We start from the raw sequence: 20,517 nt of genomic DNA, 5'->3' as shown, positions 1-20,517 counted from the left end.
TAAAACTATTAAAATAGCCCGACTTTTCTCTATTTATCAGAAAGAAAAAAGTCAAGTTAATCTAACAGTGTTTAGTAAGATCCTTTTTAGTCTCTGGCCATAAATTCCTGATTGCACCTAATCTGATAAAGTTCTTTGTAAGTGCATGGGGCATCACATCAGACACTAAAAGAAAAGTTTTCAAAAAAGGTAAACAGATAAAAGGCACTTATCTGGATGAAAAACTATCAATCGGTAGAAACAATATAAACAAAGGAAACACATAGAAAGCCTTTTAAAAAGTCTGTTTATTTCATGATGCTACACACTAGTGCTGATAGCAAAATTCAAACTTTTATTTCAATGGTGACAGCTACAAACATTAAATTACACATGAAACTATGTTGGCTCATGCCATTATGCCACAGTATAATTTTTCTAGCAGGTAAAGGTTAAAACAAAAGATAATTATTTATAATTACTGTAAAACATCACTGCAGGATCTGCTTGTCTCTGCTTTCATTCTTACTTACCTATATTCTATCTTCAGAGTTCTTTCAAAACACTAACTATAGCCAGGCATCAGAGTTACATGGGGAGGCAGGGGCAAGTGGATCTCTGAATTGGAGGCCACTCTGGTCTACAAAATAAGTACCAGGCCAGTCAGAGTCACATGATGAGACCCTTCCTCAAAAGAATTTAAAAAAAAATAAAGTAATAATAAAAGAAGTCATTTATGCCAGGCGGTGGTGGTGCATGCCTTTAATCCCAGCACTCGGGAGGCAGAGGCAGGCGGATCTCTGTGAGTTTGAGGACAGCCTGGTCTACAAAGCGAGTTCCAGGAAAGGCGCAAAAGCTACACAGAGAAACCTTGTCTCGGAAAACCAAAAAAAAAAAAAAAAAAAAAAGTCATTTAATGTTTTAGTATTGTTATATTTATTTTGCCTGAGGTTTCTTTGGTGGGTTTTTTGTTTTGCTTTGTTTTGTTTTTTCCCCCTGAGACAGGGGTTCTCTGTATAGCCTTAGCTGTCCTGGAACACGCTCTATAGACCAGGCTAGCATCGAACTCAGAAATCTGCCTACCTCTGCCTCCCGGAGTGCTGGGATTGAAGGTGTGCACCACCATGTCCAGCTTTGTTTATATATATATATGTGTGTGTGTGATGTGTGTGTGTGTATGTGTATGTATGTATGTATGTATATGTATATGTGTGTATGTGTATGTATATGTATATATTTTTTAAATAACTTAATATATAAAACTTAATATATATATTGTCTTCCTTCTCATGATTCATGTAGGGTACCTAAGTTGTACTATACAATACTATAGCCACTAAAGTTAAATAAAGTAAATTTAAACAGTTTTTAAGTCAGTAATATGAGATGTTTCATGGTCTCAAAAAGCATGTAAGATTTTAAGTGAATATGAAGTCACTCCTAGGCTCCTCCCATCATATTTCAAGTGCTTAACTGACAGTGCAGATAGAGCGAACATTTCTAACACGCAGGATACTGTAAAGCCAACTATTTCCATACTTGGGTCTACGCCCTTGAAAAGGATTATTGCTTTTATGTTTTTACAGTCTACTGGGCATACATACAGATTCTAGCTCATTTTCACTGCTGCATAATATTGCCTCATATGTTTGCCCCAGATAGTCTATCAATATTCCAAGTGTTTCTTGATATACATGTGTAAGAATCTATAAAGTGAAAAAATTGTAATTGCTGAATCACGTAAGTTTGGGTGTTTTCAGCTTTACTAGATACTGTCAAATGCTCTCCAAAGTGACTTTAACCATTTTTAGCCCATATACAATGTGTTCACTTAAAAGATATTTACTAGTTAATGTCCTAAGCTCTGAGCCACAACCCTTAACTAACTACTCCTACCCATAAACCACCACTCCTCCAATAAGGGGAAACAGCTTTTATGACAATTCTTTTCCCTCAAATTTTCACCAGCATACAGGCTTTTTTTAAAAAATCAAAACTGCTAGGGATATCATCATAGTTAGCTGTGACAAAACACTGTGACCAAAAAATTTATGAAAGAAAACATTTAATTTGGAAGCTCATGACTCCAGAGGGTTAGAGTCCATGGCCATCACGACTGGATGCATGGAAGCAGGCCAGCAGGCATGGGCAATAATGGAGCAGTAACTGAGAGCGTATATGTTAAGGCAACCACTAGGAGGCAGAGAGAGAGAGCTAACTGGGAATGGCATGGGCTCTTGAAACCTCAAAGCCCATCCTCAGTGACATACCTCCTCCAATAAGGCCACACCTCATAATTTCTCCAAGCAGTTCCATAAACTGGGGACCAAGCATTGAACCTTTTGAGCCTACAGGGGCCATTCTCGTTCAAACCACCACAGACGAGGATACACAACTGAGATCCCAGGGCAAAGACACAGAAGCAGGAGGATAGTGAGTTCCAGACCAGCCTGAGCCACCTATTGCATTCAAGAAAACCTCAGAACTAATGGCTTTGTCATTTCTCTCACTTGGTGATGCTAAGCATCTTTTCATATTGTTGTTGGCCATTCTTAACCTTAAAAATACAAAATGTGTTCTTTTTCTCGTTTTTTTTTTCTTAAATGATTTGTCATTCTGCTAAATGTGCAGTAATTTTTTCTTTTTCCTCTACTGCTAGCCTTTAAATGTTAAGTCTGTCTTTCCCAAAAAGAATTAGTAAGTAATAAGGCTGGCTGTAGTAATGGTGGAGCACACCTTTAATCCCAGCACACAGGAGGCAGAAGCAGGCAGCTCTCTATGAGTTTGAGGCCAGCCTGGTCTACATAGAGAGTTCCAGGGCAGCCAGGGCTACACAGAGAAACCCTGCCTCAAAATAAACAAACAAACAAATAAATAAATAAATCAGTAATTCTATCCTGAGACAGTCAATGTGTAATCCTTTAAGTTGTGGTACCCTATACTAAGGATATCAAAGTTTCTTTAAAAACAAAATGGCCTTTTAGGTCTAGCCTTGCTTCATTTAAAAATGTGTTTAGTAGTCATAGTGGCACACATCTTCGATACCAGTGCTCAGAAGGCAGAGGCAGGTGGATTTATGTAAATCAGAGGCCTACCTGGTCTACATAGCAAGTTCCAGGCCAGTTCTAAGTATGCCCATCTTATAGCATATACCAGAGGTACATTCCTTTTAGGATGAATAATATTCCATGGTGCAAATAAATATATGCCAACCCCATTTATCCATTCAACTGCTGGAGGACACTGAGTTGTTTCCATCTTTTGGCTGCTATATAAATTTGCTTTAAACACTGATATTCAAGTATGTTGTAGTCTTGCCAGCAATTCTTTGGTCCTATACTCAGAAATAGGACTGCTGTATCATAATGAAATTCTATCTTTAACTTTTGGAGGATCTACACATTGTTTTCTGTAACAGCTACACCATTTCATGCTCTCTGTCAAGGTACAAATGTTCTAATTCCCTATTCCTAACAATGCCTTGTTTGGTTTGGAATAACAGCCACCCAATAGGTATACTGTCTACAACTATAGATTTCCTATGTAGATGGTTCAATCTACCTAGTAAATACTTTGTGCACACTTAAGGATGGGATTCAATTTTCATTTCCCCAAATACTGAAAGCCACTTAATTCAACAGCCTTTCCTGACTAGGCCTTCTGTTTCCAGTAATACCACCTATATTATAAACCAAGTGCTCATACATACATAAATCTATTCTGGACAGCATCTTCAACAAATGATGGTCAAACTGGATGGCTTTATGCAGAAGAATGAAAATAATACATCTCTCTCACCCTGCACAAAACTCAACTCCAAATAGATCAAGGACCTCAATATAAGACAAGTTTCCCTGAAGCTGATTATGTTTAGAACAGAATGTGAGGTACAGTATTGAACTCACTGCCACAGGAAAAGAGGAAACCAACAGCACAGGCACTAAGAAGAGTAATTAATAACTGGGACCTCATGAAGCTGAAAAGCTTCTTTACAGCAAAGGACACCAACATACAGGTAAAGCAGCAGCCTACAGAATGGGAAAAGATCTTAATCAATTCTATACCTGAAAGAGGGTTAGCATCTAGAATATATAAAGAAAAATGAACATCAAGAGGACAAATAACTTAATTAATAATGGGGTCCAGAACAGAAAATTCTCTATCGATGAAACACAAATGGCTGAGAAACATTTAAAATGTTCAACATCCTTAGCCATCAGGAAAATGCAAATTAAAATTACTATCAGATTTCATCTAACCCTAGTCAGAATGACCAAGATCAATAAAATAAATGACAGCACATGGTGGTGAGAATGCAGGGAAAGGGGAACACTTATTCATTGCTGGTGGGAGTGCAAACTTGTACAGCTAATACGGAAATCAGTGTGGTGGTTCCTCAGGAAGCTGGGGATACATCTACTTCAAGATCCAGCTACACTACTCTTGGGCATCCACCCAAAGGACTCTACATCCTATCAAAAAGGCACTTGCTCATCCATGTTCACTGCTGCTCTGTTCATAATAGCCATAAATTGGAAACAGCCTCAGTGTTCAGCAACTGATGAATGGATTTTAAAAAAATTATGAAATTTACAAGTAAATGGCTGCAACTAGAAACAATCATCCTGAAGGAGACAACCAGATCCAAAAGGACAAATATTGCAGATTTTCTCTTATATGTGGATGTTAGCTTTCAATATTTGTATTACAATCCTAATAACCACAGAGGTTAGATATAGAGTAAAGGACTAGGGGATAGGACAGCATCTCCCAAGGAAGGGGAAATAGAATAATATATAGTTATGACAAGACAAAGAGGAAACTAGAATAGAAGGATTACATAGGGAGAGGAATGTGAGAAAAGGAGATCTTGGGGAGGGACGACTAACACCAAAGGCCATTTGAAACACCTACCACTGTAGAAGCTTCCTAATATATACATATACGAGAATAATCTGGATGGAGCCACCAAATAATAGGGGCAATAATGTCCCACATAAACATCTTATGCAATAAAGTAAAACCTCCAATGCCAGGATTGGATCTTGATTCACTGGCCAAAGGGGTCACGGAAACCCCTAAACATCACAAGCTATTGTCAAGGCTATTGGTTGCTCTCTACAACCTGAAGGTAAGGTCTACTACTGAAGACAATACTTATTTACATCATTAAAGACAGAGAACTTGGTGCCTAACTAAAAGCTTCACCCCCACTGACTAGCATTCAGTGGGTACTAGAAGGTAGTCTGTATGCTACTGAATGAGAAAGGTAATCATCAATATCACCCAAGTACCAACCCTGCTGACTAAAATAATGGCCATCCTACAAGATATACTGGTGCAATACTGGCACAAATCTCACAGGAGTGACCAACCACTTATTGCTTGGACTTCAGGATCAGCTTATGAGACAGAATTCATATCTAACAATGCTAAAGTGGTCAAGAACCTGAAACTAGATGTAGGTCATGAGCCTAGAGGAAAACCTAATATTATTTTGCTAAAGGAACGTAGCAATAAAATGACTCCTAATGACATATTGCTACATGCATAAATCAATGCGCTACTCAACCCACATCAGAGAAGCTTCTTGCAGAAGATGGGAATTAACACAGACAATGTACAAAGAATGAGAGGTTTGGGAGCATTCAGTCCTAAACAGGATGTTTTCATCACACCCCTCCCTTTAAGGATCAGGGAGCTATGTGGAAGGGGAGTTCAGAAAGACTGAATGAGCCTGTGGTGGTCTGAAAGAAAATGGCCCCCCAAAAGGAGTGGCACTCTTAAGAGGTGTGGCCTTATAAAATAGTTGTGGTATTGTTGGAGAAAGTGTGTCACTATGGAGGCAGGCTTTGAAGTCTCATATATATATGTTCAAGCCATACCTAGTGAAACAGACCACTTCCTGTTGCCTGTGGGATTAAGATGTAAGAACTCTTAGCTCCTTCTCTGGCACCATATCTGCCTACACGCTGCCTTACTTCCTGCAATGACTAAATAATGGACTAAACCTCTGAACTGTAAGCAAGCCACCACAAGTAAATGTTTTCCTTTATAAGAGCTGCGTGGTCATGGTGTCTCTTCACAGCAATGGAATCCCTAACTAATACAGAGCCAGAGGCGATAAATGATTCCAAGCCTAATACTGGATTGGTAGGGAATAAGAAAACGATCAGCGGGCTGGAGGGGTAGCTCAGAGGTTAAGAGCACTGGCTGTTCTTCCAGAGGTCCCTAGTTCAATCCCCAGCAACCACATGGTGGCTCACAACCATCTATAATGAGATCTGGTGCCTTCTTCTGGCATGTAGACAGAACACTGTATGTGTAATAAATAAATCAATCCCCAACACCACAATTTAAAAAAAAAAACAATTAATACTAAATAAGAGCACAAGAAACATTCTGACGAAATACTGAATTATTTCCATATAAATAATCAGGTTAAGACTGAAAACAAATCTTGGCTATGTAACTGGCTCTTTGAGTTCTCAGCACAAAGCCTCAAAAGTCTTTGGGATTTCCTAAAGACAGTGTTTGCTATGGTAGTAACTGATTGTTTAATGACTCTTACATGGCCTCAAAGACCAAACAAGATCAACTATATGATTTAAATATGGGATCTTTGAGGGTGACCCATTTTGAGGAAGAGATAGGAGCTGAATATTAGGCTCAATTTTGGTCAATGGCTTAATCAACCAGCACAGGTGCTGAGATTTCAATGAATGCCTTTACTTAGGACCCACTGAAGCATGTGGAGCTTCCTAGCTGGTGAACACACAGACTTGCAAAACAGTGACACATTCTGATTAGATAAGACACAGAAGCCCTGCTTTTAGATGATTCTCTTGATCTTTACCCATGACAACAAAACTCCTGTAAGTACCTTCAGGTCTGTAAGTTTTTCTAGTCAAGTATCAAAGCTGAGGGGTCCTGAGGACTAGTGGGCCAAACTATGGGTGAGTTGGAAACACCTGCACTGTAGCTAGCCTCTAACATCATAGCAATTTTGTTGAGGACAAAGCCCATAATTTGTAGTCTGATGTTAACTCCTGGTTCTACTTTGAACTGCTCTGCAACATTCCCAACAGGAAGTGAGCAAGAGTAAAGTAAAATGTGAGAAACGAAAGAACTGATCACATAGTATTTGAAAAAAGAGATAGCACAAAAAGGACTCCTCCACATTATTCTTCTGAAGAGAAGAATAATGCCATCTACCCAGAGAGAGGAAATACATGAAATAGTAGGTTCTTTAGTAACATATACTAAAGTTCCAACAAACACACAAACCGAGGAGCCTGAGGCTAACTAATAAAAATCACAAACAAAAGAGGGCTCACTTAGCAAACACTGAGTTTTCCACAGTCAATGTAACTCAGTATGTGGCCACTATTTCATGTACAATTTTTCAGAGCAGATTTATAATATGAATAAATAACATATCTAATAATTAAGGAAAGTTATTTTGGTATTGAGATATGACTCAACCTTCAGTTAAGAATTTCACTAAGGCAATGTCTCATAATTTGCACATGAATTTGTAGTACCTCCATGACAGAGAGTGAATTACACAGATAAAGAAAATGATGTCTCATGTTAAAACTGGCTCACGATAACGCATGAGAAATATTCTCAACGAACAAAAAATAAATGAAAACTAAGTCTGCGTCAACACACAATCAAGAATCACAAAAAGCTGGCATCTTCTAAGTCTTTATCAGTGGCAAACCATGACAAGCCTAAGAGATCATGTAGGGTGCTTTTAAAACACAAAAAAATCATTAAGTCTCAAAACTGTGTTTCTCCCTCTAAATACAGTTTAATTTGAACAACAACAACAAAAAAAAGATGAAATACTAATAGTAATATAGAAATGAGGGAAAGCTGAGACTAGAGTTATAGGAAGAGAATGACACCTAATAACCTTTCATTAATTAAGGGAATGGATAACCAGAACTAGAGTCAGAACTTAGAGGCAAAGCGCTGGGCGTGATGAACAGTGACAGAGCACGTGTGAGCCTGGACTTGAGTCTCAACACAACAAAAAGAAATACCTCTTCAGCTAGAGGCAAACAGACCTAACAGAAACTTACCCAGAAATCACCTACCCAGGAGCACTGGACAAAGTAAATGATATTAAAACAATGGAAAAAGCACTTCATTTTAATTAACAGTATAAAAAGAAAGCACAAAAATATCAAACTTAAAGGAAAAATTAGCAATTATCAATTCACCACATATCAGTGTCATAATTACTAGCAGAAGTTTAGAGTTAAGACTGCATACTGAATCAATGGATTCATTTTCTGACCCATAAAAAGTATGCCATGTTATATTTTTCATGTGTAACATTAAAAAGCTTGTATGATAAAGTAAAAAATAATATGTTATAAGTTTCGGGGGTATTTTTGTTGTCATTTTATTTCAAAAGGCAACTTTATAAGTTCACATATCCCAACATTTTAAACCAAACAACTGAACAACAAAAAATTCTTATTGCCAGGAGAAAAAGATAAAAATGTTTCCAATATTACTTCATGTTGCGATTCAGCCACTACCAGTAAGGTGTGCCCCTTACCAGAAGGCGGTCTGTTGGTTCATTCTCTTGGGATAACTACATAAAAAGCTTGTTGCTTACACACTAAGAAACAGTCTGTATACTAACCTGGCCCAGTCCAGGCATACCTCCTCCAAGTCTAAGAAGTCTGTCCATATTTCTAGAAAACAGAAACAAAGGAAAACGTTCCTTAGCACAAAAGTGTTTACTCAATTGCTATCTATATAATTCACCTTCAGTCACTCAGTATGTCAAAAATATTGGTGGTAATTACAACACAACATCAGACTTCCTGTTAATTAACACCACATATTAATTCAAGAAGCTGTCTTCCATGCTAATTAACAGACCTTATTTCACTGCTTTGGTTTTGGGTTATCCCCAGTTTTAAAGACAAGCAATCTTAGCATACTTTCAAAACTTTGCTATCCTTAAGTTAATTATATTTTCTTATTGTTATCTAATAAAGCACCTGGATGGGGGGGAAGTGCCCGAATGCTTATCATATGTATGATTGAATTTCCTTCAATTTGCTCAGAGTGTACAAATAAAAATCTACACTTTTAAATTAAATTTTAACATCCTCATTAGTAAGTGCTGTGCTAATTAACTTACAGCTTGTCAGTTATCATCAAAACTACATGTGAAAGACATTGTGAGTGGATTACGGATCTCTGAATTAGCATCAAAGGCTTTTTAAAAATGAACTCATTATATTAAAAGAAAATACTATAGAGTAAACATTAAATGCATTAAGATAGTGTTCTAGAACCTACGCAGATACACTTATTTCAGATGCTGTAGAGATACACTTCCCTTCATAGCTGCTATCCTCAATCACAATTTCAGAGTTAATTATTACAACTTGGAGATATCAGTTTATCTTCAGCATCTGGAATAACTAAAGAAGATATTGATAAGCACAAGAAGCTCACAAAAGAAACAGAAAAGAAATGGCAGTTGTACTTGCATGGCCTTGGATACAGGATAAGGAATCAAATTATTCAAGAATAGCAGTGTAACTAAGTTTATAAAGATGAAAACAAAGCAACTTTTTTTTACTTAAAAACTACTACTGTGCCTTAAAGTTCATCTTCTTACTAAGTGTATACTTAGATCATCACAAATTATAATATAAACCAAGCATTAAGAGATTAGGAATTTTTGTTCACACTTTACCAATTAGAACTGTTACAAACTAAACCTCAATTAAATCATTATAATTCTGCCTAATTATGTTTGCTGAACCAGTTGGTAACAACTTAATCCAGTAATATTTAATAATCGTAACATCACAAACTTTATTCAAGTCTGCAAACAGAAAGGCACACAAATGATGAGGCAGAGGACACCTCACAAAGTGAGCACACTGGTTGATGAAGCCATCATCTACATTTAAAAGCCACAGCAAATGCCTCTGAAGCCCTTTCCAGTCCCTACCATTTCAGACAGGTGGGATTCTGGCTTGTCACGGTACAGAATAGTTCTGCTACTTTCCAATTGTATAAAAACAGAACCACAGATTTTTTTTTTTGTCTGACTTTTTCTTTCACACAACACGTCTGTGAGATTCACAACAGATAAATTCATCTGTATAAAAGAAAAGGCAAGAAAATTTGATATTTCAGACAAAATCTAATCTTCACAACCATACTTATCTGTCTAATTATAATTACAAATAACAGCTCCATCAAGTTCCTCAAATAGTCATTTCAGTACAATCCCTTTTAAACAATCTTGTAATTTTAAAATATTAAAGATACTTTCTCTAAAATGTATTTCTAAAGAAAAATTCTTCTGGACTACTTCAGGCTCACAAACTAAAGAAGCATCGGGGGTGGCAACATGCCCTTCAGAACACATACACAGCCTCATCCTAGGCAGAGTCAACCCCAGCTGTGTTGGTCTATCTACTTCCTCTGTGCTGCTTCTGATATTACAGACTCCAGATGCTGTGAATATACATGAGCGATGTGGGAGCATAGGGAAAGAAAATCTGGCAGGTCAAACTTGTGTTTTTCACAAAATTAGATGTCTCAGCAAACAAGAAAAGATATTTAACAAATTAAAACTCTTAAGATGAACACGTTTTATAAAAATACTAACATTTGGAAATGAAATATATTGATAAATATTCTAAATCACACAACTTCTTAAAATCTGGTTATCACACATATTCATAATTTGATGCCTGTTATAAAATAATACATTTACATAGCATCTATCAGATCTTAAAACAACAGTTAAAGGTAAAATACACTCTTAAACCTTACCTGGTCAGCAACTGTAACTCTTACAGTGTTGGGATTCAATTTGTTAAATTTGACAAATTTCTTATTAACTCCAATTCTTGCTAATTCTGACAGGTATTTTTCACAAGTGGTCTTTTTTTTCCCTCCTTTGTCTCCTAAAAAGGAAAGGTACTTAATTGAGAACCGAGAACATTTTATATCTTCCCCCAAAAGAATCTTTAAAAGAAGTAAAGTCCTGCAAATGAACTAGAAGTCAACATTCTCCCAATGCTGGACACTGGACCAGGGGCCTCATCCATGCTAGGCAAACACTCTTATACTGCCAGCTCTAAAACCAATTTTTAATAATGATTTCTTGAGAGCATGGACTTATTTAGCACCTATGTGGTTATTGGGCATAGAGATTACTCTGTTACACTGTGTTTATGTATTTCACCTTTGCCCCTGACTTTGAGGGCTGATATTTTATAGCTTTCAGTACCCCTTGGGGTCTCTCAAAGAATAATACTTGCTTATGGTTTTAAAAATAGTAAGAATCACTTTATTATATAATCAGTATATAGGTTCAATACAAATTTCGACACTTGTACATAGAGGACCCTACTAGTGTTATTTGTCTTTTATCTTGAAAACTTCACCTCCATGATCCTTGCAATTAGTTCATCCTTTAATTATTCACAACTATGATGAAAATAATAAGAAAATGCAAAGTACTAAGAACTGCATAAAAGCAAGAGGGAAATAAATTGTAACAACACTATCATCCTTTAATTCCTACTGTGTTGCCAAAAGCACTGGTTTATCTTTCAAAAATATGCAGGAGACCGAGTTTGAAAGCAGTCCAAGCTCCGCAGTAAGACCCTGTCAAAAACCACAAGAAGCTCAGGCACAGTATCCCAGTACTTTGCCTCAAGACCACACCTTTAGGAGGTGGTGGCGCATGCCTTTGATCCCAGCGCTTGGGAGGCAGAGGCAGCTGGATCTCTGTGAGTTCGAGGCCAGCCTGGTCCACAGAGTGAGTTCCAGGAAAGGCACAAAGCTACACAGGGAAACCCTGTCTCCGGGGCATGCACCACCCACACTCACCCTCCCCCACCCCCACAACCACCTGGCTAAAGTTTCATTCTTATTGCAGAATCCCAGGTGAATGCAAATCAGCAGACACTCTTGTCTCTATGACAGTAAAATCTAGGTCAAAAGTCAGAATATCAAGTTTGGTACTACTGACATCCAGAACCTTTAATTTTGCTGTGGGGGCTGTCCAATGTATTACAATGTGTTTAGCAGTAGCTTTGACCTGCACACACTAAATGTTAACAGAAATGACTAACATGTGACAATAAAAAAATGTCTCCAAACATCGCTAAATGTCCCTTGGAAGGGCAAAATCACTCTCAATTGAGAAACACTGCTATAAACAAAATCTGAGGCTATATATCTTGAGGTGACAATATCCTAAGTAAATTTTTTCAAAACCAAGGAGTTCTGTAAACAACTTGGCAGTTGTTCAAAAATTTAAACACAGAATTACCATACAGCCCATCAATTCTATTCCTAGATATATGTCACAAAAATTTAAAACAGGTCTTTAAAATAAGACATGTACATTCATGTGAACAGCATTACTATTCAAGATAGTCAAAATGTGACAACAGTCCAAATGCCCATCACACAATGAATAAACAAATTATCATACATACATACAATAGGATACATGAAATATTACTTGGCTCTAAAAAGGAACAAAGTAATGATATGTCTTACAACTTGGCTGAACCTGAAAACATGAAAGGGCTGGAAATGTAGCCCAGCCACTGAGTGCTTGCCTTGGTATGTAAAAAAATCTGAGTTCAATCCCTAGCACAAGGAAGGAATTGGGGAGGGGGGGGAGGGACCGGGAACCAGGCCTAAAATGCGGTATGTCATGTGTGATGGTTTTAACTTCCAGGATGACATGACCTACAATCACACTGAGTTGAGAAGAGTCTCAGTAAGATTAACTAGATCAGGCTGGCCTAAGTGCATGTCTGTGGGGGACTGTCTTGATTGCCTTAATTTATATGGAAAGACACAGCCAGAAATTGAGCAATACCATTCCCTGGTTTTGGCCCCAGACTGTGTAAGAGCAGAGAAAGCTAGCTGAGCACAGAGGCATACACTCATTTCTGTTACTAACTGTTGATGTGAAGGGTCTACCTGCTCCAAATTCCTACCCTGACTTATCGGAAATGATGATGGACTGCATTTGTAAGATGAATTTGATGTAATCTGAATTTGTAAGATAAAAATAGTTCCTTTCTTGCCTAAATTGTTTTTTGGTCAGGGTGTTTTTGTTTCTGTTTTGTTTTTACATTTTATTTTATTAAAAAATCCTTTTTCATTTTATATACCAACCATAATAACCCCCTCCCTCCCCTTCTTTTGCTCCTCCCTACTTACCCCCCCCCCATCCACTCCTCATGGGGGTAAGGCCTCTCTTGGGTAGTCAACACAGGCTGGCACACCAAGTTGGGGCAGGGCCAAGCCCCGCGCCCCCCACTGGATGAAGGCTGAGCAAGGCGTCCCACCATAGGGAATGGGTTCTAAAAAGCCAGTTCATGTACTATTATCAGGGTGTTTTTATCACAGCAATGGGGACATCGTGTGATCCCACTTATATGAAATATACAATAAGTCTATTAGATGAAATGAAGACAACTGAAACATACAGCATTTCCATACATACTTGACTTTGCTTGGTTCTCCCACCCCATCCCATCCCTCCTTTTCCAATGTACACCATTCCATTCCCAATATTCCCTTCCCACTTTCATGTCATGTTTGTTCCATTACCCTCCCCATCCCCTTCTGAAAGCTCTGTTTTCCCATCTAATAGGTCCCCATCTACTTTCTTGATCTTTACCCACTCCATCTCACATAAATACACATTTATAAAAATTAGAAGATAGGATAAGCATATGAGATAGAACACATGATATTTGTCTTTATGAGCCTGGGTGACCTCACTTAATGTACTATTTTCCAGTTTCATCCATCTTGCAAACTTCACAATTTCCTAAAACTCCACTGTATGGCCACATTTCCATTGTCCATTCATCTGTTGGTGGACAGTGAGACCAGTTCCCTTTCCTTGCCATTGTCACCAGAGCGAATAAATTTCCTTCCCCCTACACTCTCACCAGTGTTTGTTGTCGTTCTAATAGTCATTCAGCCTGAGATGAGATGGAATTTTAGAGTCATTTTACTTGTTGTTTCCCTGGTGGCTAAAATGCTGAAAACCTTTTAAAATAGCCACTGATCATTTGTGTTTCTTCTTTGGGGAACTCTTTTCAACTCATTAGCCCATTTATTGACTGGCTACTTTTTTCTTAACAAACTTTTATTTTATTTTATTTTATTTTATTTTATTTTATTTTATTTATGCATGTGTCTATGTGTGTGTAAATTGTGTATGAGTCACTATTCTGGTGTTTAATTTTAGAAGTTCTTTATATATTCTAGATATTAACCCCCTGTCAGAAGTATAACTGGCAAAGATTTTCTCCCATTCTGCAGGCTGTCTGTTCACTCTGCTGATAAGTCTTTTTTGTTCCTGTACAGAAGCTTTTTAATTTCATGTAATTCCATTTGTCAATTCTAATTGGTATTTGTAAATCTAAAAATAAAATGTTTTACAATTGAGGCAAATATGATGGCTCTCCTCCATTCAACAAAATCATGAGCTGTCAATGTTTTTAAAAGTATCACAAGTGGGAAAATGAAAAGCTCTGGAAATGGTTGGTAGTAATACAGTGATTCAACAAAGAAAATATACTAAACGCCGCAGAACTACACATCAAAAATAGTTAAAGTGATAAATCTTACTGTGTCTACTTTGTATGCACACACTCACAGTCCTACTAAAAGTGTGCTTACACTTTCAGGACTTTTTGGCAGCCCTAGAGCTTCTTCCTAGGCGAGCAAGCATTCTATCACTGAACTATACCTCCAGTTCCTACTGAACTCGTCTTCACAAGAAACATGTATGCCAGGTTCATGCACGGTCAATAGTGAGCAGCTAGTTAAACTCAAGGGATGTTGCCAATCTGAGCTACCTATACTTTCAAAATCAGAAAAATACAGAATAAGTACTTACATTTGCTACATCACACCTTATTAACATCTCAAATATAATTTTCAGCATCCCTTTATTTTCCTATCTTTAAGTTATTAGCAAGATGATCTAAAAGTGCAAGTAATAAAAACAGCCCACTGGGATGAGATAAATGATGATAACCACTTTTCTTAGTTATCATCCTGCAGCTATAGAGCCAGAAATGCAAACTGGCTCTAATACTCATTAGCAGTGTGTTCCTCAGTCAGTTACCTTTCCTCCTCAAGCTCCTCATCCACAAAATGAAAAAAAAGAGAACATCTGTCTCATATCGCTGTTTAGAAGAATAAGTAAGTCAATACACACAGAAAACACTCAACACAATCACGGGCATTTGATAAGCAAACAGGACTGCTACCTGCTGTGCCTCATCATCAGCACTCACCATCCTACAAGAGCTACCTTCCTTCTCACTTTGGAGCCACTTAGTGGGCCTCAGAACACCAGCTATGTCTCAGAAATAAACTCATCACACTGGAGACAGGGACACCCATTTTCAGAATTCAGCAAAGAGGGTCACAAGTTAAACTGTGCACCATAATATAAGAGAGAACACTTTTACAGGGTTTCTCTGTGTATCCCTGGCTGTCCTCAAACTCACACTGTAGACCAGGCTGGTCTCAGACAGAGATCCGACTGTCTCTGCCTCCTGAGTGTTGGGGTTAAAGGTGTGAGCTGCCACCACCACCCGGCTAAAAGAAAACACCTTCAATTCTCAGAAATAGAAGCAATGTAAAAGGTTCATAGATCAAAACTAAACTTACACCTATCAAAAAAACTGAGTATTTAAGAGCCCAGTCATAATAGATTCACTTTGATATTTTCTTTAATTTATTTTTATGTATATGGGTGTTTTGCCTCATGCATGTATGTGCACCACATGAATGCCTGGTACGCCCTGAGATCAGAAGAGGGTGTCAGATCCCCTGGAATTAGAGTTACAAATAGTTGTTAGCCGCCATGTGGGTGGTGAATCTGAGTCCTCTGCAAGAACAAGTGCTGTTAAGCACCCAGCCCTCTCCCCACCCTGATATGATAACTTTGCTTAACACATTTATTACCACAATATGATGTGTTTTACATACTCAATATAACATCACATACACAGCAACATTTAGAACCCTTACAGCAAAGACTAGAAAACAAAAATCTACTTGAAAGTTGAAAGCTCACCACTTAACCTCTCAGGGCAGTATCTTGAATAAAATGCAATAATTTTAGAACATGTACATGTTAGCAGTTCTCAAATATTTACAGGCACTATATGAAACAATAGCTACATAAAAAGCAGATCCTTCAAAGTTGTATTAATTTGGATTTTTCAACCTTTCAAGCTTTTCTGAGGGATCTTAACATACCAAAAATGCATAAACTTCATATAAAATCACAAAGTGTTTAGTCATTCAGGTTTAACATTGTATCTCCTACTTCACTGGTTTACTTCCCATTCCTCTGTGTAAATATTAATATTCTCAAATTAATAGTAAATCCTTTTAAACTACTCCATATTTATGATCTCACTACATTTCTACTTCTTCAATTCTCTATTCTCTGATTTGTGGAAGGTAGAAACTTCTTCCTTACTTTTTTCCAGAATTAGAACCAGAAAAAGTGAAAATTTAATTCTTTAAATAGAATTTCTACCACCTTTAGTTTTTTTTTAAGACAGGGTCTCACCACATGGCCCTGGGTGGCCTGGACCTTGCGATAGGCAAAGCTGGTCTCACACTTGGAGCAATCCTACCACCTCTGTTTCTTGAGTACTGGAATTACAAACATTTAAAAGCAAGATTGGAAGCCAGCAGCAAGGTGGCTTAGCAGGAAAGAGCGTGCTGCCCAGCCTAATGATTAGTCTGAGTCCCAGAACCACGTGGTAGAAACGGTGAACTGACTGCTGCAGGCTGTCCACTCTTTCTCCCCTCCTCCAACCCGTCTGTCTGTCTTTCTGTCTGTCTCTCTATGCCCCCTCTCTCTCTGTTTTGGTGAACCAATACTTTAAAAATTAGAAAACAAGATTCTACTCCAATCCCCACTTAGAAGACTAAGAATTTAGTCTTAGAAGAAATACAGCTTTCTACTGCATTGTCACTAATTATAACATTTAAGCAAAATATTTGCAAGGTACTACCTTGTGCACTCAAAATTTAAGTATGCAACAGGAAAACATTAGTAATACAGAGTTAAGAATGGCTCTAGAACCAATCAACTCAGATTTGAATCTAGACTTCACCATGTACCCACTACATTATGTAGAACAAGCTACTTTCGTCTAGCACTAGACCCTAAAATCTACAAAAATATGTAACCTTGCCAAGTCTGTTGTCACAATTGATCGAAAGTGTCTATAATAGAGCCTGGAAGGAATATCCTAGGTACTCAATAAATGCTGTCACTGTTACAGTTCTCCTAAAACTAATAAAGACCATTCAACTTAATGTATTATTTGGCAAATGAGGATAACAAACTATCACAAAGCAAAGTATGAATTCTCCACTAGGTGCAGCAAGACTATGAAAAGTTCATCACAAGCAGACATGGTGTGAATACTCACTACTCAGATAAGGCTTCCCCAAGTAGACCCTGAATATCAAAACACTGCTGTAATACTGAAAACCAAAAAGGTTCAATTGCTTGTTACTGATTTTCAAATGATTCTAAATCTATGTACTATACTAAGGTTTATATGGCAAGCATAAAAAGATGATGAATCCAGTCTTGAAGTTAAATTCTAGCTTTTTAACTAGACTAGCAATGCATTATTACCAAAGATCTCAGGAGGTGAGGCTGGGATGGATGTCACAAACCCAATAGGTGAGATTAAATAAAAGATCATGCCATCAAATTTTTCTTCTTTTGGCCAAGATATAATTCTGTTTTAGGCAAATCCAAGACAATTTTCAGTTCTTCACCAAGCATACCTTAACTATAGTTAATTATGAGCCACTGTATATCTCAATATCTATACATATACAACCTATACAATTTAAGTCAAATAATTTATTTGTATTATTTTTAATTTTGTCTGTGTGGGTGGGTGGGTATATGCACATTTGTAAAGGTGCCTGAAGACACCTGCAGAGACAGGGTTACAATCCATTGTGAGCCACAGGCTATATGGGTGCTGGGAACAGAACCTGGGTCCTCTGCAAGAGCAGTACATGCTCTCTTTTTTGAGGCAGGGTTTCTCTGTGTAGCCCTAGCTGTCCTGGAACTTGCTCTGTAGACCAGACTGGCCTCAAACTCACAGAGACCCGCCTGCCTCTGCCTCCTTAGTGCTGGGATTAAAGATGTGCGCTACTGTGCACACTCTTAACCACTGAGCTGTCTCTCTAAATACAATTCAAACATTAAAAATGAACCATTTAGTGAGCTAACATGGCAAGAAGACCTCCATTCCATTCATTCTCGTCACTGACACTCTGTCACAGTTTCCATTTTCAACATAGTTAAGCAAGTGCTTGTCTTGCTGCTTTACTTACATTATGTCTGCAGCATTACAATCAACTTTTGGGCTGGGTGTTGAGGCACATTCCTATCATGTCAGCACTGAGGAGGCTGAGGTAGGAGGATCACACCAGTTAGAGGTTAGCCTGGGTTGTGTAGGGAGACACTATCTCAAAAACAAACAAACAACAAAACACCACCACAAAAAAAAAACTCCACATATCCTTATATCTGAAGTTAGAGAACAAGGTCTTTCTGTCCGTACTTAAGGGCCTATAACCAGTTTGCGCAGACTAGGCTGCTCCAAACTTCCGGAAATTGCCACGCCTTTTCCTCCCGAGTGCTGGGCGGGTTCACACTAGAACTGTATTTCTCTACTAATTTTAAAGCCTTTTATGGTAAATCTTTATTAGTGATTGGGTTTTTGTATTTTGCTGTGAGACAGGGACTCACTGTGTACCTCTGCTGACCTGGAACTCATGTTGTAGACCAGGCTGGCCTTTAACTCAAAAAGGTAAGCTTGCCTCTGCCTCCCAAGAGCTGGGATTAAAAGTGTTCACCAACAAGTTACAATCCTTTAATTGTCCTTTTAATTCCATTTTTTTTTCCCACTGTGTGCTGAAGTGGGATTACAAACCTGTAATAGTAACACTTGGGAAACTAAGGCAGGACTGTGGAAGTTTAAGGCCAGCATGGTGTATATAATTAGCTCTAGACCAACCAGAAGTACAGAGACCTAGTCTTCAAATAAAGTAATAAGTAAGCAAACGGTCACAAAATTCTTAAGACTCCTTTAAAATGCTGACGTTATTCTTTTGACAGACACTGAGCTCAATTCACAGGAAAACTGAGTTTCAATAACCCACAGCAGCGGTAGTTGTTTTCTACTTTACTCAAAAAAAGGAAATGTAACCCAATCCACAGACCAGCACTCAAATGGAACAATACTGCAACTAATGGCATGGCAGGAATGACTAAACTTTATTTTGAAAATATTCAGGATTCAAAGCAATGCCTGCCTCCCTAAAGGTGAAGAAAACACGCGCCCTCTTGAAATTCAGTCCACCCTCTTTGCTTCCTCAGACTGTATGAAAGTTTCTCGGCACAGGAGGAACTGAAGACGAACATAAACAGGCCACAAACAGTAGTCTGCTAGCGGATGGGGAAAAGGCTCCCAAGCTAGGGTGAAGCAGAAACGTTTGCAAGGAGAAGACATCCAAACCTGACTCTGCCAGAGACCCGGGGATAAAGGAAGAGAGGACCAAGGGGGCCCGGTGCTCCCCATCAGGCCCGGGACTCCACGGGCAACCTGGCTGGGCAACGTGACTCAGGAAAGCCCGGGGCTTGCGGCGGCCTAGTGCGGCCGGCTCCCGGACCTCCCCGGGCCCGCCTCGGGGTTCGGCTGAGGCCGTCGGGAGGGAGGTCGTGGTCTGCACCTTACCTGGCCTTGTGGCAACGCGGCGGCGAGAGCAGCGCCTCACACTCAACAAGGACCTGGCTCCGGGAACCGGCGATGAATCAGCCCGATTCCATTCAAAAGAGTCGCCCAGGCCTCTGCCGAGAAGTACTTCCGGGTTCCCGGCCCTCCTCGGCTTCCTTTCCCGCACCGCCAATTGGAGACCGTGGGGAGTGGAGCGGGCGGGGGGCGGCGGGGAGCGCACGGCGCACGCGCAGGCCGCGCTCGCCCCAGTCCCCGGCAGGCGGAAGTCGGGCGGGAAGCTCCGCCCTCCTGTTTTACTCGCGGCACCCAGCCGACCTCACCGAGCTCTCCCTGGTTTGGAAATTTTGGAGTTCACTTTGGGTATTTTGGAGTTAGCGTTGGCTTTGTCGAGCCCAGAATCTCCTTGGTTCTGTCCTTCGCCATTGTGGCCCTCCTCAGAAAGTAAACACTTGAATTAAACTTATCTTGGTCACTCGAGAAGCAAAATCGGGAAGAAAAAAAAAAAAAAAACGGGGGCGGGGGTCGCGATAAACAAGCATTTTCCGGATCCCAGTTTACCCCTTCTTGCCTACACTGCCTAAAAAGGATGATAGATCTCAAGGAAAAGTGACGTTTTCCCACTGTTCCTGCCTCTCAGGTTCAGCTGTTCACAGTATTGAAAAAATTACTTATTTCTCTACATAATTATCAATAA

The 20,517-nt window shown here is 38.9% G+C and overlaps 1 protein-coding gene across 1 annotated transcript in view; it reads right to left on the bottom strand.

Moving 5' to 3' along the window:
• The window catches only part of Psmd14 (proteasome 26S subunit, non-ATPase 14), an 88,102-nt gene extending 68,098 nt beyond the window's left edge, over nt 1-20,004 (bottom strand). Inside the window, exons 1-3 of the mRNA XM_006984622.3 lie at nt 19,824-20,004; nt 10,807-10,940; nt 8,642-8,693 (exon numbers count right to left, since the gene is read on the bottom strand). Of these exons, the coding sequence (XP_006984684.1) occupies nt 8,642-8,689 (48 nt within the window). The 5' untranslated portion in view covers nt 8,690-8,693; nt 10,807-10,940; nt 19,824-20,004. The remainder of the gene's footprint in view (nt 1-8,641; nt 8,694-10,806; nt 10,941-19,823) is intronic.
• Between the last annotated feature and the right edge of the window lie 513 nt (nt 20,005-20,517).

The sequence above is a fragment of the Peromyscus maniculatus genome, chromosome 4, assembly GCF_049852395.1.
Source record: "Peromyscus maniculatus bairdii isolate BWxNUB_F1_BW_parent chromosome 4, HU_Pman_BW_mat_3.1, whole genome shotgun sequence".
NCBI lineage: Eukaryota > Metazoa > Chordata > Mammalia > Rodentia > Cricetidae > Peromyscus > Peromyscus maniculatus.
Note: the sequence above shows the minus strand (reverse complement) of the source record. Positions and strands in the feature narration are given on the sequence as shown.